At 32.9% G+C, this 25,438-nt stretch overlaps 2 protein-coding genes across 2 annotated transcripts; one reads left to right on the plus strand and one right to left on the minus strand.

The window, feature by feature from the left end:
- The first annotated feature begins 4,043 nt into the window (after positions 1 to 4,043).
- On the plus strand, positions 4,044 to 7,324 carry LOC143529403 (uncharacterized). The gene is made up of 2 exons (XM_077025211.1): positions 4,044 to 4,688; positions 6,960 to 7,324. The coding sequence occupies exons 1-2, from the start codon at positions 4,044 to 4,046 to the stop codon at positions 7,152 to 7,154; spliced, it is 840 nt and encodes a 279-aa protein (XP_076881326.1). The 3' UTR covers positions 7,155 to 7,324.
- Positions 7,325 to 11,091: 3,767 nt separating this feature from the next.
- Positions 11,092 to 14,209, minus strand: LOC143529387 (putative transcription factor PosF21). The gene is made up of 5 exons (XM_077025199.1): positions 14,131 to 14,209; positions 13,002 to 13,665; positions 12,345 to 12,477; positions 11,802 to 11,886; positions 11,092 to 11,398 (listed from the first exon to the last, which is right to left on the minus strand). The coding sequence occupies exons 2-5, from the start codon at positions 13,622 to 13,624 to the stop codon at positions 11,118 to 11,120; spliced, it is 1,122 nt and encodes a 373-aa protein (XP_076881314.1). The 5' UTR covers positions 13,625 to 13,665; positions 14,131 to 14,209; the 3' UTR covers positions 11,092 to 11,117.
- Positions 14,210 to 25,438: the final 11,229 nt, after the last annotated feature.

Genomic DNA, 25,438 nt, shown 5'->3' on the forward strand with positions numbered 1-25,438 from the left:
CTCTGGGCCATGGAGACCTGGTGGACGGCCTGCGTATCGCTTCGACCCCTCCGAACGAGTTGGACCTCATTCGTTGCGGCGGCATGCACATTGTGCGTTCGTTCCCCGGGCCCAACGGCCCGTACGACCGACTGGTGTCAGGGGCGGGGGCCGTGTGCCTTACGTCCCGGTGCCTTTAGTCGAGCCTCCCCCGGTCGCAGCACCAGAGGTGGAGCTTGTCCATGAGCCTGTCGACGCGGGGAGGGGGCCGGCGGGGATTCGGACGATGGTGGTGAAGGACGTGAGGATCCGGGCGCATCTCAGGTACGTTTTAATATATTATCGTTTTATCGTTTCTTTTAATTCGTCTTCGTATTAAACGTGTTTTTGTTGTTTTGTTGTTAGGGGCCGACGCAGCATGTTTCACGCACATATCGCGCGGTGTGTTTGGGTCCCGCCACCGACGCTAGGTTGCAGGCCCTTGAGTTGGGGATGAGGCAGATGTCGCACCAGATCGACTGGCTTGTTAGCAGTCGGGTAGCGGAGCTGTCTGGACAGCGGTATACCGTGCCACCGCCACCCATTCCCAGTTTTGACCACGAGGCGAGCATGTCTGGCGTGAGACGCAGACGGGGCGACAACGTGGATGCCGCGGACGGTTCGAGGGCGAGGCGCAGGGGAGATGACGACGCCGACGTTGGCGACGCGTTCCGGGGCCTCGGGGGCCACAACGACGGCATGGGCATGAACATGGAGGATTTCCTGTAGATTTTTATGTTCTGTTGTCGTATTTCCTTTCACTTGTACAGAGTATCAATATAACAATGATTTTTGGTATATATATGTGTTAACTGTTTTTCATCGAAATAATATTAAATATTAAATAAATAATTAATATATAATGATAATAATAATAATAATAACAAAGAAAAAAATAAAATAAAAAAAAAACACAATAAGACAAAATTGGTGGTGTTTTCTAGAAACACCGATTCATACGCGGCGTATAGGTCGGTGTTTTAGCAATTGGGGCGGTGTCCCTAAAAAATCCGTAATATAATAAGCTTTTAATGAGCTATTATTTTATTTATATATATGAGCTAAGAAAAGAAATGGAGTATAAAATAGGAAAGAACATTATTAATTAATTAATTAACTTTTGGGTCAAATATACACATGATATAATACATTTGTGAACAAGGGCTTTCTTTCTACAAGAACCACAACGCAATCAATCGGTCTGTGACTGTCTACTTTGTCTCTGTTGATGCTGAAATCTATCACACCATACACCCATCATCAATCCTATATTAATATTAATTTCAGTAAGCTTTCCTTTATTTTCATCACCATCAAATCCCGTCAAAAAAATTCATGTTGATTGCTCGATTGTTGAGATATCATTCATGTTCAATTACAACTCTAGGGTTTCAAATTCATGTTAACTGTTATATTATTAGGCTATTTATATTTGTATATCTCCCTTTACTGATTAATTACATTACATATATTTCCCCCCACCCAAATAATCAAATCAATTACATATTTCCATTCCTAAAACATATATATATATATATATATATATATATATATATAGAAAATGGTTCAAATAAGAAAATGGTAAGTACCAATATATTTTTGACATTTGGCATTAAAACCTATGATAAAAGAATAATTCTAGGAAACTATGTCGGTTATAATGGTGAAAGAGTAATTCTAGGAAACTATGTCGGTTTTTGGTAATTTTAAATCTCAACCCTTGGATCCCCTAATCTAGTAGCCCATAATTATTCTTACCATTCCTAGGAAACATTGTCGTTTTACAATAACCTATCCCTATATATATATATATATATATAGGGAGAGGATCAAGAGAAAACTCACCTTTAGAGAGAAAACTAAAAAACTCCTAAAAGCATCTAAAGAATTATTTTTAATTAAAAATAAAAAAATATTTTCAAAATTCTGTTTTAGCCATTATTCTTATATTTTCTTATATTTCACTTGAAAAATATAAAAAAAATAAAAAAAAACCCCGCTGTAATGCACATACGTATTACTGTGCGATACCGTTGTATTACACATGTGTATTACTATGTATTTTTGAGTTTAATAGTGTTTTATTGCATTTATTCAATATTTGTGTATTGTATATGTGTAGTAGTGTTGTATTATATGAAAAAAAAATAATAATAAAATAAAAGTCGATGTGGTGCATATGTGCGTTATTGTTGTATTACACATACGTACTAATGTGTATTCGATGTGTGTATTAGTCTTATATTGCATATATACAATAGTGTGTATCAAATATGTGCAATAGTGTTGTATTCTATGCAATACAAACACTTTTGCATATATGCAATGCACACTATTACACATGCGCACTATACGGACGAGGTTACCGACAAGTTTTTTTTATTTTTTATTTTTTTATTTTTTGAACCAATAACAACATATAAGAATAATGGGAAAAAAAGAAACTTCAAAAAAAAATTTAAAAAAAAGTTAAAAATAGTTTTTTAGAAGTTTTTAGGAGTTTTTAAGTTTTCTCTTTAAGAGGAGTTTTCACTAGAACCCACCCCTATATATATATATATATAGGTAGGATTAATATCAGTTGAGAACTCTTAAATTATTTAAGAACTTTAAGGAACTCTTAATAACTAACGTTTTTTATAAAAAATTTTGTATGTTAATGTTATTTAAGTGTAGTTTTATCACTTTTGACATCTATATTTACGATTACAATTATGAAAATTAGTTTTTTTACGCATATCTATGTTTTTTTTACACATATGTAAATTTTTATCACATAAATTTTACACATGTATAACTTGTGATTTATATATGTAATCAAATTTTTTTTTGTAAATATGATAAAACAAGTCTCAAATAATGTTAATATATAAAAAAAGTTAAAAAAATATTTGGTTTTTAAGAGTTCCTAAAAGTTCTTAAATTTTTTTGAGTTCTCAAATGAAACTAACCTATATATATATATATATAGATAGATAGGGGAGGGTTAACGTACAAACGAAATTAACGTGCTAAACATGAGAATCAAGTAAAGTAATTATATATACAAGTAGAGTAATTATGTAATTACACCATAGAGTAAGTGTAATTACATAATTACTCTACTTATATATATAATTACTCTACTTGATTCTCACGTTTAGCACGTTAATTTCATTTGTATTTGATCCAAACCCTATATATATATATATATATATTACAGGTTAGTTTCATTTGAGAACTCAAAAAAAGTTAAGAACTTTTAGGAACTCTTAAAAACCAAATATTTTTAACTTTTTTATATATTAACATTATTTGAGACTTGTTTTATCATATTTATAAAAAAAAATTTTTTGATTACATATATAAATCACAAGTTACACATGTATAAAATTTACGTGATAAAAATTTACATATGTATAAAAAAACCTAGATATGCGTAAAAAAACTAATTTTCATAATTGTAATCATAAATATAGATGTCAAAAGTGACAGAACTATACTTAAATAACATCAACCTACAAAAATTTTTACAAAAAACGTTAGTTATTAAGAGTTCCTTCAAGTTCTTAAATAAGTTAAGAGTTCTCAAATGATACTAATCCTATATATTACCTACATATATTTATTTATGTCAACGAGTCTCAATCCGGCAATGTGTTCCACATCATTGATTTCTTAACACGTCATGAGTCTGAAAGGCGCTACCATGAGTCGGACGCCTTTCCGACTCATGACGTGTTAACCGGCACCGGACGTGTTGTCGGTGCCGGGCAAGCCATTAATGATGCGCGTATTATGCATTAATCGGAGTCGGACGCGTAACTGACGCCTGACGTGTTAACCGATGTGGAACTCATGCTGGATTCGTACTCGTAACAGGTAACCGACAAATAAATATGTAACATATATGTTTTAGAAGGAGAAAATGTGCAAATATCTTTTTAGTAAAAATTAGGGTAAAATGGTCATTCAATAAATTAATTTTAATAAAATGGATATAAATATGTAATATATATGTTTTACAAAGTGGAAATATGTAACTGATGGTCTTAATTAATCCATTTGCTTATTTATGTGTTGCAGTGGATTTTGAAGTGGATGATGATGATATTAATGGTGAGGTATTAGTTAGTTCTGCTGACGTGGCAGGCAGGACTATTAATGATGATGATGATGTTGATGTTGATGATGATGGTATGGTAGGATGTTCAATCGGAGGTATGTTTCAGGAAGATCATGATATCAAAATCGATCAAGATGATGATGAAGACGATTCAGAAAGAGGTATAGATCCGTTAGATTTGACTCAATCGGTCGACATGTCACTTTTAGGGGATGAACCGCATATAGGTCAGGAGTTTGAATCAGAAGCAGCAGCACACACGTTTTACAACGCGTATGCTACGCGCGTGGGATTTGTGGTTCGTGTTAGCAAGCTTTCTAGGTCGAGGCGCGATGGGACCGCGATTGGCAGGGCGCTTGTGTGTAACAAAGAGGGATTTAGGATGCCAGATAAGCGTGAGAAGGTTGTTAGACAAAGGGCCGAAACGAGGGTTGGTTGTAGAGCAATGATTTTGGTTAGGAAAGTGAGCTCGGGAAAATGGGAAATTACTAAATTCGTTAAGGAGCATACTCACCCATTGACACCTGGCAAAGGGCGCCGGGACTTGATCTTTGACCAATATCCGGTTTGTTGATTTCTTACTCAATCTGATTAGTTTTATTTGCAATATCTTTTATGATGCTGCTAAATATGAACATTATTGTTTGGTACTGCATTCATGGCATATTTTTGCATCATAAATAAATGGTATATTGGTTTTTATTAATCCCAACTAGTGTCTTTTGGTCATTGCTGGTCCCAACTAATGAATTGGATACTGATGGTCCCAACTTTTAAAGTATTTGTTCCTAACCGTCCGCGAGTAACATAATCCTAACGTCGTTAGTTTCAGGTGGCCGGAAAAACGTTTTTGGCCGGAAAACTCAATTTTTTTCCCGAAAACTCAACATTTTCGTCCCAAACATTTTGGTAATTTCGTATCGGAACTTTAGGAACCTTTTTCTAGTAAAAGCTCCAATTATTGAGGTTGCCGGAAACCCTAGAACCATCATCGGAATCGGTTGATGGTGCTCAAATGGTGGTAGTTGGTTAGCGGTGAGTCAATTGGCAGTGGTTGCGGTTTAGGTGTTGTTTTCCAGCAACAAATTTGAATTTTACGGCCAAAAACGTTTTCCCAACAACCTGAAACTAACGGCGTTAGGATTATGTTAGTCGCGGACCATTAGGAACAAATACTTTAAAAGTTGGGACCGTCAGTAGCCAATTCATTAGTTGGGACCAGCAGTGACCAAAAGACAATAGTTGGGATTATTAAAAACCAATATACCTAAATAAATAGTAAAGCTAAATATTTCGTGTTTGCAAACTCATGTTTTGCATATAGAGTGAGGATTTTAGATCAAACAAATACCATGTAAAGTGACATGATTAATGAAAATTATAAACCAAGATTCAAAAAATTTGTTTGAAATGGAAAACTGGACTAGGTGAAATAGATCATGATTAATCCTATGATCTTCTTAGGAATAATATGTGGAAAAAGTGTGACAGGAACAACGCACAATATTTCTCATATTCTAATATATAGTTTTGATGCTTTTGCTTTTAAAATTACATTGATATGCGGCCATAATAGTAACTGGAAAGGTATCTATTAACCCTAAAACGGGCACCTATAGTCTTAGTAGAACCGGACGCTAGATGTTTGATAATAGCTTATAGATCTTTTTTATGTTAGGTAGGTTTTATTAATGTTTATTAATCCCACATAGATCCTATACTCCCTCATTTATGTTACTAAGATACAGTAATTATTAAAACATTAAAATTACTATAAGAATCATCAGTTCTATAGTATTTAATTAAATACCATAAATATAAAGAATTACTTGCAAGTTGCAATCAAGGATTCACTAATTAACGTCAACACCGGTGGTTGTACTGCCATTAAGTTAACATTAAACCTTAAATATTGATGTTCAAAGATATTCATAAAAAAACTTCTTAAAATTTACATAAAAATCATATAAGCCGGTGGCGGTGGGCATACACACAAGTTTTTAGCGCAGTAGTTAAAACTTATTTAGTGCCTATGGCGGAAGACTTGCATAGGTGTCCTGTAATCACTTTTCATAATGTGGCAACTACAAATATGATTTCTGCAGAAACATCATTACATGTTTTCTACACGTTTAAGAGGAAGAAAAATTCTAAGCTCTAAAGGTTCATACTATTTATCTGACATATGGGAATTAGTTTGCATAAGATCAAGATGGTATACATTATGAAACTGTATATTACCAGCATAGTGGTGTGTGTGTGTGTGTATAATATATGCTAAATCATGATCTGCTTGATCTGTTTTTCCCCTGTCCTGTGTAGACATTTGGTAGTTCTATTAGTTAATGCTTGCTATAGTTGGTTTCATGCCTTAGCTGTTGTCCAGGGGTAGTAAACGAGTCATGTTCGTGGGTTGATGGATCAAACCTGACATGAAACTGAAAATCGTGTCATATACACGAACACGAACATGACCCCTTTAATCCGGAAATTTATTTCTATTTTTATCTTTTGCAGATTAACATTAGAATTACAAATTTACAACCAAAAATAAAATGTGTATAAAAAGTAGTTAAGGTTAAGCTTCTCTTTTAACTTTTCGCACAATTATGTGAATTATGACACAAAACACAATTTTAAAAAGTTATAATAATAAACTGGTTATACGGGTCAACCTGAGAATCTGTGAGGTGAATTTCACGTTAGGTCGCATTTAGAGGCCTCGTATGCTGATGATAATCCAAAAACGTCGATAATTTAAAATTTCCTAATTAGATGTTGAACGAATTGAGTTATAATTGCATCTCCCTGATGTGTTTACACTCGTTTATTGTAGAACGAACATGATAAAATTCGGGAACTTTCACAACAGCTGGCGATCGAGAAACGAAGAAGCGCAACATACAAAAGACACCTGGAAATGATAATTGAGCACATTGAAGAACACAATCAGTGTTTGTCAAAGAAGATTAAAAACCTCATAGACAATGTTAAGGAAATGGAGTCTAAAGAGATGCAATCTCATAGATAGTTTTCCTCTTTTTACTGATAGCAAGAACAAAAAAATCAAATTATTCAGAAACTAGTATCATTTTTGGTGTTGCTTGCTTATTTACAACTTTGGTTACAGGTACACATTTTTCTTTTCAAGTTAGTTTGTAAAGTTTTGAATATTACAGGGAATTCAAGGGTGCATACAATGTTTTTGTGATGTCCTTGAAAAATTCGTTGATAATTAGCTTCATTTTAAACTTGAATTAAATTTCCATCTTGCTAATGAAACAACAATAAAGTTAGGGAAATTGGTGTGCCTTTCATATTGATAACAAGAATAACGTTAGAACTTCTTTTATTTTCTATAGGTTGCGTGTCTACATAGTTGTGTTCCTCTCTAAGTGGTATATTGTGTGACTTGATAATAGACTTGTATAGAACGCCTTTTCTTTTTGAAAAATTTCATGATTTATGATTTCTTTAGATACGCTCTTCCTAGTTTTCATTTCAACCGAGCTTTTATATGAAAATTGTTTGATGTTAATTTGATTGCAAACTAGTTTTGTTTGCGTGTTAAAGGTTTTGCTCTGTTTGTTGACCTCAATCTCGTCACAAGGTTTTGTAATCCACCGAGACCAACAATTGGTGTCAGAGAGAGAATCTGATTGATATAACAGTTAATTTGATTCGGACTTTGCTCTCTCTGTCTGACATACAACTAGAAGAAAAACACTAAAAGATACGGACTTTGCTCTCTATGTCTGACATACAACTAGAAGAAAAACACTAAAAGATACGCGTCGTTGGAAAGATTCAGTAAGCTATTGTGTAAGCTTGCACATATGGGGGGATATGAGATTGTGACCAAGTACAAATCTTCTGCCACAGTTGCTTTGATTCAGAATGCAACCTACAGCATTATCACTCACTTGTCTAGCGAAACTAAAACGTTAAATGGCACGAGTTGTAGAGCTAAGACCTTTATGGGGTGGTACTTATGTTTATATGATGATAAACTTTAACTTGATCTTGAAACTTGGTATAAAAACAGACATCAAGGCAAGGTAGCTTGAACTCAATCAATTGTTAGGGTGGAGGGTGTGGAATCCTAACCCAAAGTACCCTAAGCCCCGACTAATCTTGCACTGCCACATCTCTTGACTGCCATAATGGATGGCCGCAGCCACAACACATCCTTTTAACTACCCGAATGTTTTAAGCCTAAAGATTTGTTCTATTTTTTTTGTTTTTTTAACTAAAGTTATATTATACAGTTAGTTAATTATCATTTTCTAACTACAAATAAATCATAGACTATACAATTAATTAAAAATAAAACACACTTTAGTTTATTATATGTTTTCTTTTTCTTTTTTTTGTTCTAAAGAAAAAAATATTATATATTATATATTTAAACAAATGAAAAACTCAGTGAAATGTAGGCGGCAGTGTTCACTGGATACCCGAACCACCCGTGGCCACTACCGTAAGCCCACACCATCCACCCTTAGTATGCATGATTGACGTGTTTTTATCATCAAACTTTACACATTCAGGATTTTCAAACTATACTGTCAAAATTAGCATTTTAAAATGTTGCATTTTTTTACGACAAAACATACATGGTAAATGTAATTAAATGCTACAATTTGAGGGGGTCATCTTGTCTGATATATTCGGTGGTGTAGTAATTGTGAAGAGGTCTTTATAGGAAATGGTTGACACTATTATTCACTCCTCATTCAGACAATGATTGCCTTTGTCTTGCCGGCCAAGTTACTATAGCGGTATAAGAATATCAGTGTCGCTTGTCCACACCCCTACACTTGTAGCATTTAATACTAGTGTTTGGGTGATACCAATGTTCGGTTGTCTAGGAACACTGCTCGGATCTATTAGTTTCTTTGGTCATTTTCGGAGCTAATGTAGTCATCATGAGATATTTTGAATACGTTTAGATAGGGGTGTTCATCGGATCGGATAACGGGTTATTCGGTTTATTCGGTTCGGATTGTTCGAATTTGAAAATTTTGGAACCCTATCCGAAATCCGATCCGATCCGAATTAGGGGCATTCCTATCCGATCCGAATTGAATTCGGATCGGATTCGGATAATCCGAAATTATCCGAATAATCCGTTTAACAAATATACAAACTTAAGTTTTATTAAATAAACATAAAAAACTGAAAAATAAAAATAAAACACTACAAGAACAAGAAAGTTAAGTAGAGCGTATAACGACGAAGTGTTATGACAATTTTGTCTATGGTGTGTTAGGTTGACTGAATGAATAATGAAATTATGGTTATAAAGTTATTATAAATGTTAATGGACTTGGCTATATACACTAATAACATGTTATATATTCGGATTATTCGGATATCTGAATAATCCGAACTATCCGGAATTTTTTGAAATCCATATCCGAATTCGATCCGAATCCGAATTAGTTATTCGGATTGATCCGATCCGAATATCCGAATAAGAATTCGGATCGGATTATTCAGGTTTCGGTTTCGGTTTCGGTTCGGATTTCGGTTTTTTTCGGATTTCGGATTTCTTGAACACCCCTATGTCTAGATATCTTAGGATGATTGGACGCTGAGACTAACAATTTAGTACTATTGGCAACAACAGTGTTGTTGCCAACAATGTTGTTGCCAATGCTTTAAACTTTCTTTGGTCAAATAACTTTAGTCATAGATTTCTCAAGTCATGAAACCTTTTCTTCTAAGGTTTATCTTGATGAAGATGCCTTTGATGCAATGTACTCTGCAAAATGTATAAGCTTTTAGCATTTATAGCACCTCTAGGGTTCTGGTAGTTAGAACACCATGTGTGTAAGTACTTATGTTAAACAATTAGGGTAACACAACATCATGGCTCCGTTACAAAATGTATACACGCTCCCGTCTAAGTATTTTATGTTAATCAATTAGGGTAACATAATAATTTGACCATTCTAGCATACCATACAGTAACGGAATTTGAACATTTAAATTGCGAGGCCAAAAACATTAACACATAAAGTAAATGAGCAATATTTATACTTTAGCCAAAGAACAAGGGTTCGGGGCCTCTCCTCGCCCCTTGAAAGTTCAAATGATAGTCTTAAATCTTAATAAATTCAAATAAGTAAAATAATATAATCAATAAAAAGACCTTACGAAACAAAATAGGTTTCTTTCATTTTAGATAAACTAATCATTATATAAAAGAAAAAATAGTAAATTAACCATAGAATAAACAAAAATACATATCTGGAAAGATTTTATACTGAATTAAATAAACTTAGTAACTAAAAGAGTTACTTAAAGTTACTATATGACCGAAAAAGTACATTTGACTTTACATAAGTGTATACTTTTATTACTAGCTAGGCCATAAGCTTAATTAAAAGTACTCACCCCATTATTTGCCTATCGTCTTCCTCACGTTACTCCGTAACCATACCTGCAAACTTCACACAACTCTCTTCTTATTTTGTGGCTACTCTTCGCTTCAGGTCCAATTACACAAACAATCTTGGACCCACTTCTATCGCCCCTATTATATTCCGCCGTGCACTTTCTTACAAAATGACTACATTTTTGGCATTTATATCAACTCTAGGCTTCTGGTAATTATAACACTATGTGCCCGGCATTTATGTTTAATTAATTAGGGTAACACCATAATTACCACACTATCGTCATCATGCACCCGCTTACATAATGTATACGCGTCTGACAGTTACAACACGGCTAGGCTTTTGGCATAATGTATACGCTTCTGGCAGTTACAACACTGTGTGTGCTGCACTTATGTTCGTTTGATTAGGGTAACACAATAATTTGATCATTGTCACATATCACACAATAATTTGATACTTCAAACTAATTCAATCAAAACAAATCCAAAATGGAGGTCTTAAAAGATGGCATATAAACACCCACTATCCCATCTGACAAAAGTCACCTACATTAATCAACCACCAACTACCCAACCAACCCTATCTACTCAATCCTTGGACCCATGATTGTTAGCATCTGTATCAAGTTCTTTTGAGCTTCTTGCTTTTTGCTGCTGATGGAGGAGCAACTGCTGCTGCACCAGTTGGTGTTTCTGCTGCTGTTTATGAGACTGAATCTGAAGCTGCTGAAACTGTTGGGCAGTTAACATGGTGTTCATGGCCTGGTTTTGGGGGTAAAACGGTTGGAAATTCATCATTGCTCCACCATTTGCAAACCCGGTTAAAGTTTTCAGATGCTGGATTTCCTCTTTTAGTGCATCGTTTAAAGCTACACGCACCAACGATATTATTAAACAATATGTGATGTAAACAGTAAGATATCGCTTAACAACTACAATGGTAAACCTAAATCTTAACAAAAATGACACTTATTTATCCATTTTTAGAATATAACATTCATTCGTAAGGTAAGATATGCTTAAATAAACTACGACAGAAACCTAAATATTTACAAAAATGACACTTTTTTGTCCATTTTTTAAAATAAAACATTAATAATAAGTAATTTAATATACGTTTAAAAACCTACAATAGTTACCTAAATCTCGGCAAAAATGTTCATTTTTTAGAATAAAACATTTGGTATCTCTAAGACAATATCTATTACTAGGTCATCACAAAACATTAAGATAATGACTTATTTACGAGTCGATTAATATTGAAAACCTTACCATCTTGCAAGTGAACCTGTTGCTCCATGGTTTGTAAACGCACCCTCAATTCATTGTTTTCAGCTGTCATGCAACCCGTATCTCTCTAAATAAAACAAAAATAAGGAAAGAGAGATCATGTTGTCAACCACAAAAATATTATCGATCATTATTATTTTTTTGAACGTTAAAATCATAGTCACAGAAATCGCTACTGCCGCGAATTTCGTATTGGTACGAAATGTACCGGATTGGAGCGAACCGCGTTCCCGTACCGGAGCGAAATCGCTCATACTGCCGCGAATTGCGTACCCGAATCGTGTTCCCGTACCGGAGCGAACCGCGATTTATGTGACTATGGTTAAAATATAATAAAGACTCATGTTAAATTTGATTACAAAAACTATATTATGGCAACAATAATCAAAAGCCGTTTTCAGATAAAAAGGGTTTGAAGGGTTATCTGCGATTAAATAGATTCTAGATGACTTTCAGCCCACTTGACCTAATTGACCCGTGTCCTAGTTAAGTAAATATTTTAGCGAAAAAAGATAAAAAATTAACCTGCAAAAGGGTGAGCTGAGCCGACAACGAGGTTGCTTCAGTTTGCAATGTCTGCACTTTCCTTTCAAGCTCCGCAATGTATCTCATCTTTCTTTCCTTAGACCTTGCAGCTGACTGCCTATTGGCGAGTATCCTAAAAACCAAAATTATAACAGTTAGCATATATGGAACAGTTTCGGGTTTTTTAGTTTCGCCATTTGGGTTTGGAATTTTAGGGCAAAAAGGGGGCCCAAAATATTGAATTTGGATTAAAACTTTGGTTATTTAATGATTAATTCATTATTGCCCATTTGAGACTAAACCTTTTAAAATACACCACTAATTATTTTTTAAAGATTACTTAACATTCAATAATAAAAATTAAAATTCATAAATTGAATAAAAAAAAGACGTTTTTTCCCAGTTTTTACGAGTTCGGTTCGATTATAAACGTTGGTTCAGTTTGGTTCAGTTTTTAAGACTTCGGTACATGCAAAACTGAAAACCTAATCAAAACTTCTGTTTTTGAAAAAAATACAACCAAACCCTCGCTTTTGGGTTGAGTTTTGTTCTTTTGGTTTCAGGCTGGTTATTTGCGCTAACAAAATGATTGAACCTAAAGAGTCTAGTTCAAATCATAACACTAGAAGTAAAAAGCATCAACTTTAGTTAATTTACCTTTTTGCCCTCTTCGGGTCAACAAGAGCCAACTCAGCAAGCTTAGCAGCAGTCATAGCTTTCTTAGGTTCAGAAGGCGTTTCTTCGAGCATTTCAGGCTTAATCATGGTCGACCCATCCATCGACTGACTGTGCTGATGCCTAACTCGGGGCCTCTCACTCGATCCCGAGTCTGCAGCCTCAGCCCCAGTTCCCAAATCCACTGAAACTTGATCCGCAGCCGAAGACGATTCACCAACCGAATTGATCTTATCCATATCAAGATACATCGAAAACAACTCCTCTTCAGTTTCATCTGAAAACACAGGCCCATCAAACCCACCCACCACACCAAGATCGCTATCAAAGCTAATATCATCGGGTAGAGTCAGAATCTCCGAATGGGCCCGTCTATGGCCCAAATTCCTAGGCGGGTTATCCGGCATTTTGCTGACATCATGACTAAAACGGGTCGGGTCAGTAGTGGTCAGTCCAATCGGGGGCAATGGAGCTGATCCTAACGGCTCTGACTTCACACCGAAACTGTTACCAGACGGCGGTGAATAAACCGAGTGTCGTCCGGATGGCGGAAGCGAAATCCCACTAGGGTTTGGTAACTTATTATTATTACCATCCTTCTCCATTTACAAATTTCCTTAACAGATTCTTGTTCAAAATCAAAACCCTAATTTTAAAAAAGACCAATCATCAAAATTAGCAAGTAAAAATCAAAACCCTAATCCAAAATTGAGAATCTTGATTATCCGAATACTTAAACAAATCGTAAATCGAAATGCGGCTGAGTTGGGTACCACAACAGTTGAATGAATGCAGGTGACTAATAATCATAAAGCAAAGATCTTGATGAAAAATTAGAAATGTTAAAATCAAAACCCTAATTCAAAAAACACCAATCATCAAAATTAGCAAGTAAAAATCGAAACCCTAATCCAAAATTGAGAATCTTGATTATCCGAATAGTTAAAACAAATCATAAACTGAAATGCTGGTGAGTTGGGTATTACAACAGTTGGTGAATGCAGGTGAATAGTAATAATAAAGCAAAGATCTTGATGCAAAATTAGCAAGAAAGTGTGTGCAGAAAGACAGAGAATTAATTAAAACAAGTAAAAAAGGTGGGAATTCTTACTACTGTAGATCGATGCCTATGAAAGCTTTCGATTGCGATAAAAGGGGGAGAAGATTGAGTCAAAAGCTTTGGACAGTGGTCTTAAACATGCGAAACCAAGTTTATTATTTATATTATTATTATTATTATTATTATTATTATTATTATGTGACATCTTTTTGATATCTTCCACATTAAATAGTTTTCTATAAATTGTCTTCTTTTTTTTTTCTAATTTTTTTTTATAATAGTTTTAATTTTAAATACTGGTTTGGGTGGAGAGCATGAGGGAGGCGGTCTAAAGCCGAAGGAAAATACAAGACAGATGCAATAAGAACCGTTCAACGACATTTTTTTTGGTGTTTAATATTTTAGATGGATGTTCAACCAACAAAATATAGAAGGTGTTTAGAATTTTTGGCAACTTAATCCAGGCTGATCTGGTAAGAAAAAGAGATAGACGTGGTAACATCTTTGCGTTTGTTAGATATGCAAAGGTAAGGAATAAAGATAAAGGTAAATATTCTATGGTGAATGATGGGCGAACTAAAAGTGGAGGAGCAAATATTGTCGTCAATCTCGTGAAGTATTAGAGGAATGATAAAATTATATAAAAATAAAAAATTGTAAGAAACGTTATTGGAAAATCTTAAAGGTAATTTTTAAGAAATATGGTTGTACTACATACTGAGTAATTAAGTAGCCGACACTTATGAGTCACAATTTTGTAATAGGGTATTAAAGTGTGATTACAAATACACGTTCCATTAACATCCATTTTCATCACATTTGTTTATAATCTAGTGCGAGAGTTAATATTTGTTGGACGTAATTTCGGACTCCAGGTCAAATTCAGTGAACTTGAAAGACCAATAATGACAAGTCGGTCATAGTTGGTTATGTTTCCTAATTACAACATGTTTCCTAATTGTTATGTATTTATAATAGGTAATGTTTTGGTTAGCAAGTTAGATTAGTCTATATAAACCGAGTTATGGTTAGACATTATAGTGAAGAATATGATGTAACCGAGTTAGGGTTCATCAAGAGTCAAACCGAATTAGGGCTTCAGAGTCTGTAATCAGTTTTTTGAGTTATATTTTTTGATTAATATAAACGAGAGTTAGTTGTTTCATTCGTGTGTTGATTATCGATCCGGGACTTGAATTGGTATCAGAGCTAAGTTCAAGAAATCGATAATCAAGGAGATCGACGATCAAGAGTTCCAACGGAAGAGCCGTAGCGGCGTGGGTACTGTTACGACGACAACGAGTAGGCTGTTTGGAGTGTTGCAAAGAATTATTTAAATTGACCAAAGGCTGTCAAGTTTAGGTTTTGTGGCAGGCTGAGCGTTTGGGGGCAAAAGGATTTGAAGTTCTGTTTTATTCCGATTGTATAATTTGTTGAAGTGGGGTTTTCTTTTGTTGAAAAATATAGTCAAAACGAAAGGCTGAAGTTATTTCTCTTGAGGAATATTATTTGAGTACTACGAGAAATCCCGAAAGAAAGAAAGAATTTTGGATTACTTTTGGTTACAAAGAGTTCAAGGAAAACTAAAAGAAGTCGGTTTGATTTTTTTTCATCTTTATTTGGTTCAACAATTGGGTTGATCACTATAGATTGTTTTTATTTGGGATAGACAAGTCGGTTTAATTCAAAGCTCATTTTTTATATGGGTTGAATGAGTTATGTTTTGTCCAAGATTTTGATTTGAACGATGTACTCGTGTTTTGATTTGGGAACAAAGAAGATCAAGAAGACTGATGTTCCCTCTATTAGATGACCAGAATTGCAACCAGAGGAGTGGACATGCGAGTTCATACGGCCGATGGAATGGTCGGGAACAGGGTCATGGAGGTAGTCGAGTTCGGGAGAGTCGAAAGAACACGATTACAGATCAAGCGGTGTTCCGGAAGAATCAAGGTAAAAGAAGACAAGTTTGGAAACAAAGATCCACCTGTTTCGAGTCGAAAATTAGGGCGGTGATTGTTGGACGTAATTTTGAACTCCAAGTCCCAAGTGGGTGAACTTGAAAGACTAATAATGACCAGTCTGTCATAGTTGGTTATGCTTCCTAATTGCAACATGTTTCCTAATTGTTATGTACTTATAATAGGTAATGTATTGGCTAGTAAGTTAGGTTAGTCTATATAAACTGAGTTATGGTTAGACATTATAGTGATGAACATGATGCAACTGAGTTAGAGTTCATCAAGAGTCAAACCGATGTAGGGTTTGAGAGTTGTAATCAGTTTTTGAATTAGATTTTTCTGATTAATATAAACGAGAGTTAGTTGTTTAATTCGTATGTTGATTATCGATCCGGACTTGAATATTGAATGCACATGCGTGTGAGTTGATGAAAAGGTTTTAATAGATAATGATTGACGTTAATCATGTTTATTGCTCAAGCATTAATCAACCAATGGATGTTTATTTCTTTTTGACAGGGATACTGTAGCGAGGCACAGGATGTAAGAATAGTCGGTGTGCCACATGTCTTTATACCTACACTGTGTAGCAGTTAATACTCTCATGTAATAGAGTTGTAGTTGTCCAACACCTTGTCACATGTTTTGGTGGATACCAATGTTCGGTTGTTTATGAATGGTCATCGGATCTATTGTGGTTCTCCTCAGATCCATTGAATATGTTTGGATATCTTAGGATGTTTGGATGTTGAGACCAACAAGTTAGTACTGTTGGTAGCAGTTGTGTTGCTACCGATGCATTAAGATTTCAGCAAATATCCAACTCAAGTAATGGATTCTCCAAGTCGTTAAACTATTTTCTTTTAAACTGTATATTGATAATGATTCCTTTGATTCCATACATGCCTTTACAAAATGTAAACGATTCTTCCAATCATTACCTATAGGCTTCCTGTAGTTAGAGCACCAAGTGTCTTGTATTTATGTCTAATCAATTATGGTAACATAATAATTTGTCTATTCGCGCATACCATGCTACTGCTAATATACACTCCCTTACAAAATAGATGCACTTCAAACCATTCAGTAGCTTTAGACATCTAAGAATTATAACACCGTTTGTCATGAATTTATGCTTAATTAATCAGGGTGACAAAATATTTGACCATTTTGCATACATACTACCACCATCATGCACTCCCTTACATAATGTATACGCTTCTGAAAATTATAACTCTCGTGTTCTGCATTTATGTCTAGTCAATTAGGGTAACACGATAATTTGACCATTTTCGCATACTATACTTTTGCCATTATGCACTCCCTTAGTAAATATATACTCTTTTAGAAATTGTAGCACCTCTAAGCTTCATGCAATTACAGCACCGGATGTCTCACATTTATATTTAATCAATTAGGGCAATACAATAAGTTGACTATTTCGCATACCAACTACCGCCATCATGCACTCCCTCACAAAATGTATACGCTTTTGACATTTATAGCACCTCTTAGCACCCGTGTCTTTTATTTAGGTCTAATAAATTAAGGTAACATAATAATTTGACTATTTTCGCACTCCACAATACCATCACTATGCACTCCCTTGCTACATGTATATGCTTTTAGGAATTATAGCACCTCTAGGAATCGTGCAATTATAACACCGGGTGTCCTGCATTTATATTTAATCAATTAAGGTAACACAATAATTTCCATTTCGCAAAACATACTACCAGCATCATGCACTCCCTCACAAAATGCATATGTGTCTGGAAATTGTATCACCTCTTATTTATGACAATTATAACTCCCGTGTCTTTTATTCAAGTATAATCAATAATCAATTAAGGTAATACAATAATTTAACCATTATCGCATTACCACACTAATGCCATTATGCATTCCCATACTAAATGTGTACGCAGTTAGAAGTTATAGCATGTTAGGCATGCAAGCTTACATACGAAACGTCGTTTTGAATAAGAGTTTTCAAAAATAACTGATTTTATTCTTCTTATTACTTATTTCTTTCCATTAATATAGAAAATGATAACTATATCCTCAATTCTAAGTCATCGTCTTCATCTCTGGATATCATCATGTTTTCATGATAACCAACACTCCCATGAAAATATTAAATTTTGTTTTTTTAATTATGTATTATATTTTACTAGAATTCAATTATTTAGATCATATATATTTTTTTTATAAATTACTTTTGGCATGAGGAAAAGAAAATATAAAACTCTTATCTTTACAGGTAAGTTTTTAAAATGATTATTTTAATATCAATTTACTGAAAACATAAATATGCAAAACTAATCAACAATGCTAGCAATAAAAGTGAAAAACCTGTTTCATTAGCTACTAGAAAAGTTTGTAATTAGTGACAACCACAATTTAAAAATTTGAATAACTATACACAGGTGTGAATATAGTTGCTTTGGGAGTAAAAAAAAACTTTAAAATGTATATCAAATTTCAAGTTAAACTGACTTCATATTCATTTTCTAAAATAACGTGTTGGCTTTTAAGATCGATGACGATGAAGTTGATTTGCCAGATATGATTCTTTTGAAGGCGATGACTCATATTAGAGATGGAATTAACATTCCTATATTTGAAGTAAATAGGAATTAAAAGAATAGAATCAGTTATTTTTGAAAACTCTTATTCAAAACGACGTAGTTTTGATGGTTTCGCATGTAAGCTTGCATGCCTAACAGCTTCATATTCACTTTCCCCTATATATATATATATAGGATAAGGATCCTAGGAGAACCATTGATAAATTGAGAACTTTGAGAATTATTTTGGACCACTAAAAAAACCATCTAAAAAATATTTAAAAAATTATAAAACGAAAATTTAAAAAAGTAAAAAAACCAAAATTCTTATATTTCATTTCAGTTTCATAAAAAAAAAACGGAATTTTTTTTTCTTTCTAATTCGTATTATATCTATACACATATGTATACTTTCATTTAATCTCTAGTTACGTAATGTACACACATGTGCATTATCATTTACCTTAAATTATGCATATGTGTATAGAAAAAAACATGTGTGTACATATTATACATATATGTATAATAAAAAAACCGATTTTTTTTATTTTTTATTCGTATTATACCTATACACATATGTATACTTTCATTTAATCTCTAGTTACGTAATATACACATATGTACATTATCATTTACCTTAAATTATACATATATGTATAGGAAAAAACATGTGTGTACATATATGTACATATTATACATATATGTATAATTTAGCTAAACCGTCAATTTTTTTTTACGTTTTTTTTTGTTTTAGAAACCGGGATGATAAATAAGAACTTTTGTTTTTTTACTTTTTTTATTTTTGTGTTTTTTTTTGTTTTATAATTTTTTTATTTTTGGGTTTTTTTGTGATCCAAAATGGTTCTCATAGTTCTCAATTCTCAAAAAGTTCTCACATGATCCTGATCCTATATATATATAGAAAATAGTTCAAATAAGAATAAGGAGTTTCCTAGGAATGGTAAGAACCAATAGATTTTTGACATATGACATTATAACCTATGTTGCAAGAATAATTCTAGGAAACTATGTCTGTTTTTGGTAATTTTAAATCTCAACCATTGATTAACATGATCCAATGGCTATGATTTATTCCTAATCTTCCTAAAAAACTACTTTTTAATACTAAAAAGAAGTAGTTTTCTAGGAAGATTAGGAATAAATCTTAGCCATTGGATCATGTTAATCAATGGTTGAGATTTAAAATTACCAAAAACCGACATAGTTTCCTAGAATTACCCTTTCACCATTATAACCAACATAGTTTCCTAGAATTATTCTTTCAACATATGTTATTAATGCCATATGTCAAAAATCTATTGGTTCTTACCATTACTAGGAAACTCCTTATTCTTATTTGAACTCTTTTCTATATATATATATATAAGCTTAAGTTCATGCGAGAAGTGATCTTAATGCAGAAGTGCGAGAAATCAATATGGACTACTAGTTTATAGGTTTAAAATGTTTAAAAATAAATAACAAAGTTTTAATGGCAACATTAAAAATCTTCTCTCTTCATTTAATACAACCAATAAACCATTAATTTCTCTCTTCACTTAACATAACTAATCAAATTAATATATTTAAAAAAATATAATGAATTATTCTATATAATTTATATCTCTTCTCTCTTGATTTTTTTATCCTACACATTAATCATACACCATAATTTCTTTATATCTATAAACAATTTTTCCTACTCAGTATAACGAGTAACTTTTTTAATAGTCACTAATTAGTACATATTTTTTTTCTCATTTATCATAACTATAAACACCATAATAAAAAATATATATATATCATATGCATGCGTCCATTAAATATCAAAAATAAGATATATGAGTTAAATTAATCATAAAACCAACATTAGTTTTAAGCACAAACACGTATAACATACACAAAACATGCAATCTACATATGAATATCAACATCAGCACTTATATAAACTACACAAAAATACATATAACCTACATGTGAAAATTAGATTTTAGCAAAAATATACAACCTATTCAAAAACATATAACCTATACTTGTGTTTTTGCATAACAAAACATGTAATGTACACATAAATATCTAACATACATACGAATATCAGCATAAACAAGTATATATAAGCTATACAAAAATATATATCACCTACATATGTGTATGTTAAAATACAACATCCAAATGTTTTTGTTAATATTAAATACACACGTATAGGTTTGTGAAGTTTTATGTAGGTTATATATAATTGTTGATACTTAAATACAAGTGTAGGTTTATGTTTTTATGTGAGGTGTATATTTTTATTGATATTTAAGGTACACATGTGTAGGATATATAATTTCGTATAGCTTATATATATGTGTGTGTGTGTGTGTGTGTGTGTGTGTGTGTGTGTATGTGTGTGTGTAGGTTGCATGCTATTTTGTAGGTTATATGCGCTCTTATGCTTAGAACAAGCGTAGGTTATATTTTTTGTTTTGGATTGTAGGTTGAATATTTTTTGTTATATTATAATACAAGCATGTGTAGGATATTTATTTTGTATTATTCATCATATTGTAAGTATGTGTTAGTTTATGTAGATATATTAATTGAGAAAAAATATGTATTGATAGCTATGAATAAAATCACATGTTGATGGATATATATATATATATATTGGGTTAAAAGAAATTATAATGTATGAATAAGTTGTATTTGTGTAGGATAAAAAATTAAGAGGGAAAAAAGAAATATTTTACACAAATAGATGAATTCTTTATATTTTTTAAAATATTTTAGTTTGATTGGTTAAGTTAATTGGAATGAGAAATTAATGCATTTATTAGTAATATTAATTGAAGAAAATAAATATTTAATGTTGCCATTAATACATTTTTATTTATTTTTAAACATTTAAAATTATAATAAACTAGTGGTCCATATTAATTTCTTACACTTCGCAATAAAATGACTTCTCGCCTGAACCATCCCCTATATATATAGTGGGTGGCCCCTGTTTCGCGGTGGGTTCGTGAAAATTAAATCTAACCTGACGGCATGATAGTGATTGTATTTTGGTATTGTTACCATTATTCAAATAATAATAATAATAATAGTAATTTCTATTATTATTAAATGTGTATTATTATATGTACTTTATGTAGTGAACTAAATATGCATTATTAATAAAAAAATGTATTAATTATTAGTATTTAGTAATTTACAAAAGATAATTTTGCCATTTGAAGTTTTAGATACATAACGTGAATGCATCAAGTGTTTTACAATATGCATCAAACATCGTAACTCTTAAGCTTAAAGGTTATAACCCAACATACATAACACCGATTATATTTTGGTATTATTTTGAATGTGCATTATTATATATACTTAATGTAGTGAATTAAATATGCATGAATAAATAATTTATTTTAATTCTTAGTGAACAAAATATAAATTTACCCCATGAAAAAGTTTTATTACTCAAAATGAATGCATCATTGGTTGTACTTTATGCATCAAATGTTATAAAATTATTAAACTTAAAAAGTTTTTAAACTACTGTTCTCAAACGCTTTATAATAGGCAAAATAATCCCACCTTTTTATTTTTGTGCAGTTGACCGATGATAATACAATTTCAAAAAAATCTTGTTGCGGTTTCACCTTTCGCCTTACTTTTTTCTCATTGGACCCCCAATAAGAAAACTTAACTCAGTTAAGTTTTCAGATTTCAAACTGTTTTTTAGAGCTTTTGATCAAAAGAGCGATACGAGTCGATTGATGTAAAACTTATCTCGAATCGGTGCTCTAAACAATTAGATTTTTGTTAATTGAAATTGCAAACACTCGAATTCAAACATTGTTTCATCTTTTTGAAGCATCGTTTCGAGGTAAGCTTTATAGCAACTGATTCTGATAAAAAATGTGAGATTATTAAAATCCAATATGTCTTTATCAGTATAGTTATAAATTAATAAATAAAACAGTTCAAAATCGGGGTTTAAAAAATGAATACCCAACAAAGCTTGACATAACTGTAAATATACCGATCGTGTAATAGCACAGTCCAGTAAGTTCAGATATCGAATCCGTGGATACCATGGGTGGCACTCAATACCGAACCTCTATTGAGTCATAGCTAATAATATTTTGATAAGTTTTAAAATAACTAATCACTTAAAAATAAATAACTAAATAAAATCAACTAAATGGAAACTCGAACTAAGATGAACCGAAAACACATGAAGACATAAAATATGGCGAAACCGAATTAATCAAAAAAACCGAACCGAAGCATTAACCGATGGTTAACTTTTGTTTTTTTTTTGAAAAACCGAATTTTCGGTTTCGGTTCGGTTATCCATTTTTAAAAAATTGAAAAAACCGAACCGAACTAATTGATGGTGATGAAGATTATGAATACGATGAAGACTGGGACTAAACTTTGAAAATGAATAAGATGATGAATGAAGATTGTGGCTAAACGTTTAGTGTTTTTGTTATTAAGAACTTTGTTGAATGTTAAGCTCTACTGCTCAAACAATATTGTATTCATATAGTTCCACGTAACATGCGCCTGCTTTGTTTTTTGAATTCAATATATATGTGTTACTCTAATACGTTCTTACAAGTTTAAAACCATCATTTTCATTTTTATTTTTTGCAATGTCTACACAAAATTGGAAAAAAAAAACCTTGACTATAACTGAACTGAAACCGAAAATAACCAAAAATCGATCGGTTTGTATATTCAAAAAACCGATGACTTCGGTTTTGGTTTTGCTTAATCACCGAACCGTTCTCAGCCCTATGAGTCAGAATCCTATTGACAACTGACTACTCTCAGGATTTACCGACTCATACAACACCAATATTCAGAAGGTGGACACATTTGGAATGCTAAAGACAATTAGACCTTTGGTTTGTCTCACTGACTTTACTATACGCACATCGGGATAAGGTTTACTAAGGTAACTGACAAACAATTCTCCAGTTGTCTCAATGTCACGTATATCCTCTAAAGCTGGTACTAGCATCTTTAGGGACAAAGAGGTAACCTAATCTAGACCAATCTATAACTCTTAAGTCATATAGAAAATAAACCCGGAAAGACACTGCTTGTGGTCATGGAACAAATGTTTAACCCAATGATGAGCCGAGATAACAAGACTTCCTATCTCGACCAGTCTTAGAAGATGCAAACACTGATATGTGACAGGTTACTAATATGAATCCTATGGCAAGCTCTACCCAAGGTTGCAAAAGTCGTTAGGCGGACCCTAGGCAGTCGACTGGGGAGTTGGGTGTACTCGGATTACTCGGGGAGTATTCGGAGAGTACTCGGACGTGGTAAATATAAAGAAAATTAATTTTTGGATATTATATATATGTCAAATATCATAAGTTTACAAATATTTATAACAAAATATATGAATATCAATATAAATAAGAGAAATGTATTTTTAAATAATAAATTATTCTAAAAATTTCTAATCATTAGTTAAGAAAATGATATTTGTTCTTTAATATTATAGAAATAAGAATAATGTTCTATTTTTTTCTAATTCAAAATCGGCTCAAGTTCACCAACTAGATGTGAGTCTGGCTGAGGTTGACCAACTTTGATCGATTCTTAGTAACTAGGCAGAGTTACAGAAACTCGACTCGACGACATACCTTGTAGCGAGTATTCGGAGAGTACTCGGCTTTGTAAACCTAGTTTTACAACATTGGCTCTACCACAAATCAATCAAGGACACAAAGTACTTGATCCAATGCGAATCCCTAACCAGACATGATACACACTCATGCAATCAAGACAACATGAGATTCAAATCAATAACCAATATCAAAATTCAACATATAACACACATAATAGATCAATAAGAAGTGAGTCTTTCAACAATAAATTGTCATACAATCATTAAAAATCCAAAAAGTAATCAAACAATGCCAATAATCATCCAAATCTAGGTAGTATATGGAGTATAGCTACTTATAATAACAACAAATGAAACAGTCAATTAAATTTTGAAATATTGTAAGCAAACAGAAAGCAAATATCAAACTGAAAGTAAAACACGTAAATTGAATGTGCATTCTTGATCTGGCTTCACAAGTTTATTTGTTTACGCTCGAAACTAAAACGTGGTACCCCTGAATGAATTTGTTCGTATCATCTTTATTTTCTTGTGGCACACGCCACCCACCAAATCCCTTCTTCATTCAACCTACGGGCCCATTAGAATTAACTTAGTAACCACATAATTTATTTGCCCAACACAATTATTAATTCTCGTTACACAGTCACTTCATAGTTAGAATTGAACAACACAAAAGCGCGTTTAACCAAACATCACTCATGTACTCGTCCACCATATACGATAAAATTCAGTCCAACCCCGTGAAATTTCAATATCAATTCCCATGAACAACCGACCCTCATGTACGTATGTCCATAGTGAATGTGCTTGGATCTGGTTTAAAATGAGGCTGTCAGATTGGGTTTGTAGGCTGCCGAAGTGTTGCGGGTTAAGAGAGTCATCGAATATGATGATGAACAAAGAACAAAAGCTTACGAGGAGGTCCTTTGACAGAAGCTAAAGAGTGGTTATCATACACATACAAGTTGTATTTGGTGGGTAGTTTACAACTCGTTATGGTTATGATACAACCAACATATGTGGTTACTAAGTTAATTCTAATGGGCCCGTAGGTTGAATAAATTATGTGGTTACTAAGTAGTTGCATGCATCGTAATAAACAACGAGTACTGCATAATTGTTTTAGTCGTGACGAGTAGTTTACAACTTTTCGAGACACGAGTAGTTTACTAAACTAACCATAACGAGTT

This window comes from Bidens hawaiensis, unplaced genomic scaffold, assembly GCF_021521415.1.
Source record: "Bidens hawaiensis isolate Kalapana, Puna unplaced genomic scaffold, B.hawaiensis_p1.1 tig00008539_1, whole genome shotgun sequence".
In the NCBI taxonomy this organism is placed as follows: domain Eukaryota; kingdom Viridiplantae; phylum Streptophyta; class Magnoliopsida; order Asterales; family Asteraceae; genus Bidens; species Bidens hawaiensis.

Excerpts from the sequence above, each read along its gene's own strand:
- LOC143529403 (XM_077025211.1), top strand. The coding sequence starts at position 4,044 with ATGGTCTTAATTAATCCATTTGCTTATTTATGTGTTGCAGTGGATTTT. Across the intron at positions 4,689-6,959 it reads TGATCTTTGACCAATATCCG|AACGAACATGATAAAATTCG; the intron begins GTTTGTTGATTT and ends CGTTTATTGTAG.
- LOC143529387 (XM_077025199.1), bottom strand. The coding sequence starts at position 13,624 with ATGGAGAAGGATGGTAATAATAATAAGTTACCAAACCCTAGTGGGATT. Across the intron at positions 12,478-13,001 it reads GACCCGAAGAGGGCAAAAAG|GATACTCGCCAATAGGCAGT; the intron begins GTAAATTAACTA and ends TTTGGTTTTTAG. Across the intron at positions 11,399-11,801 it reads ACAGGTTCACTTGCAAGATG|CTTTAAACGATGCACTAAAA; the intron begins GTAAGGTTTTCA and ends TGGTGCGTGTAG.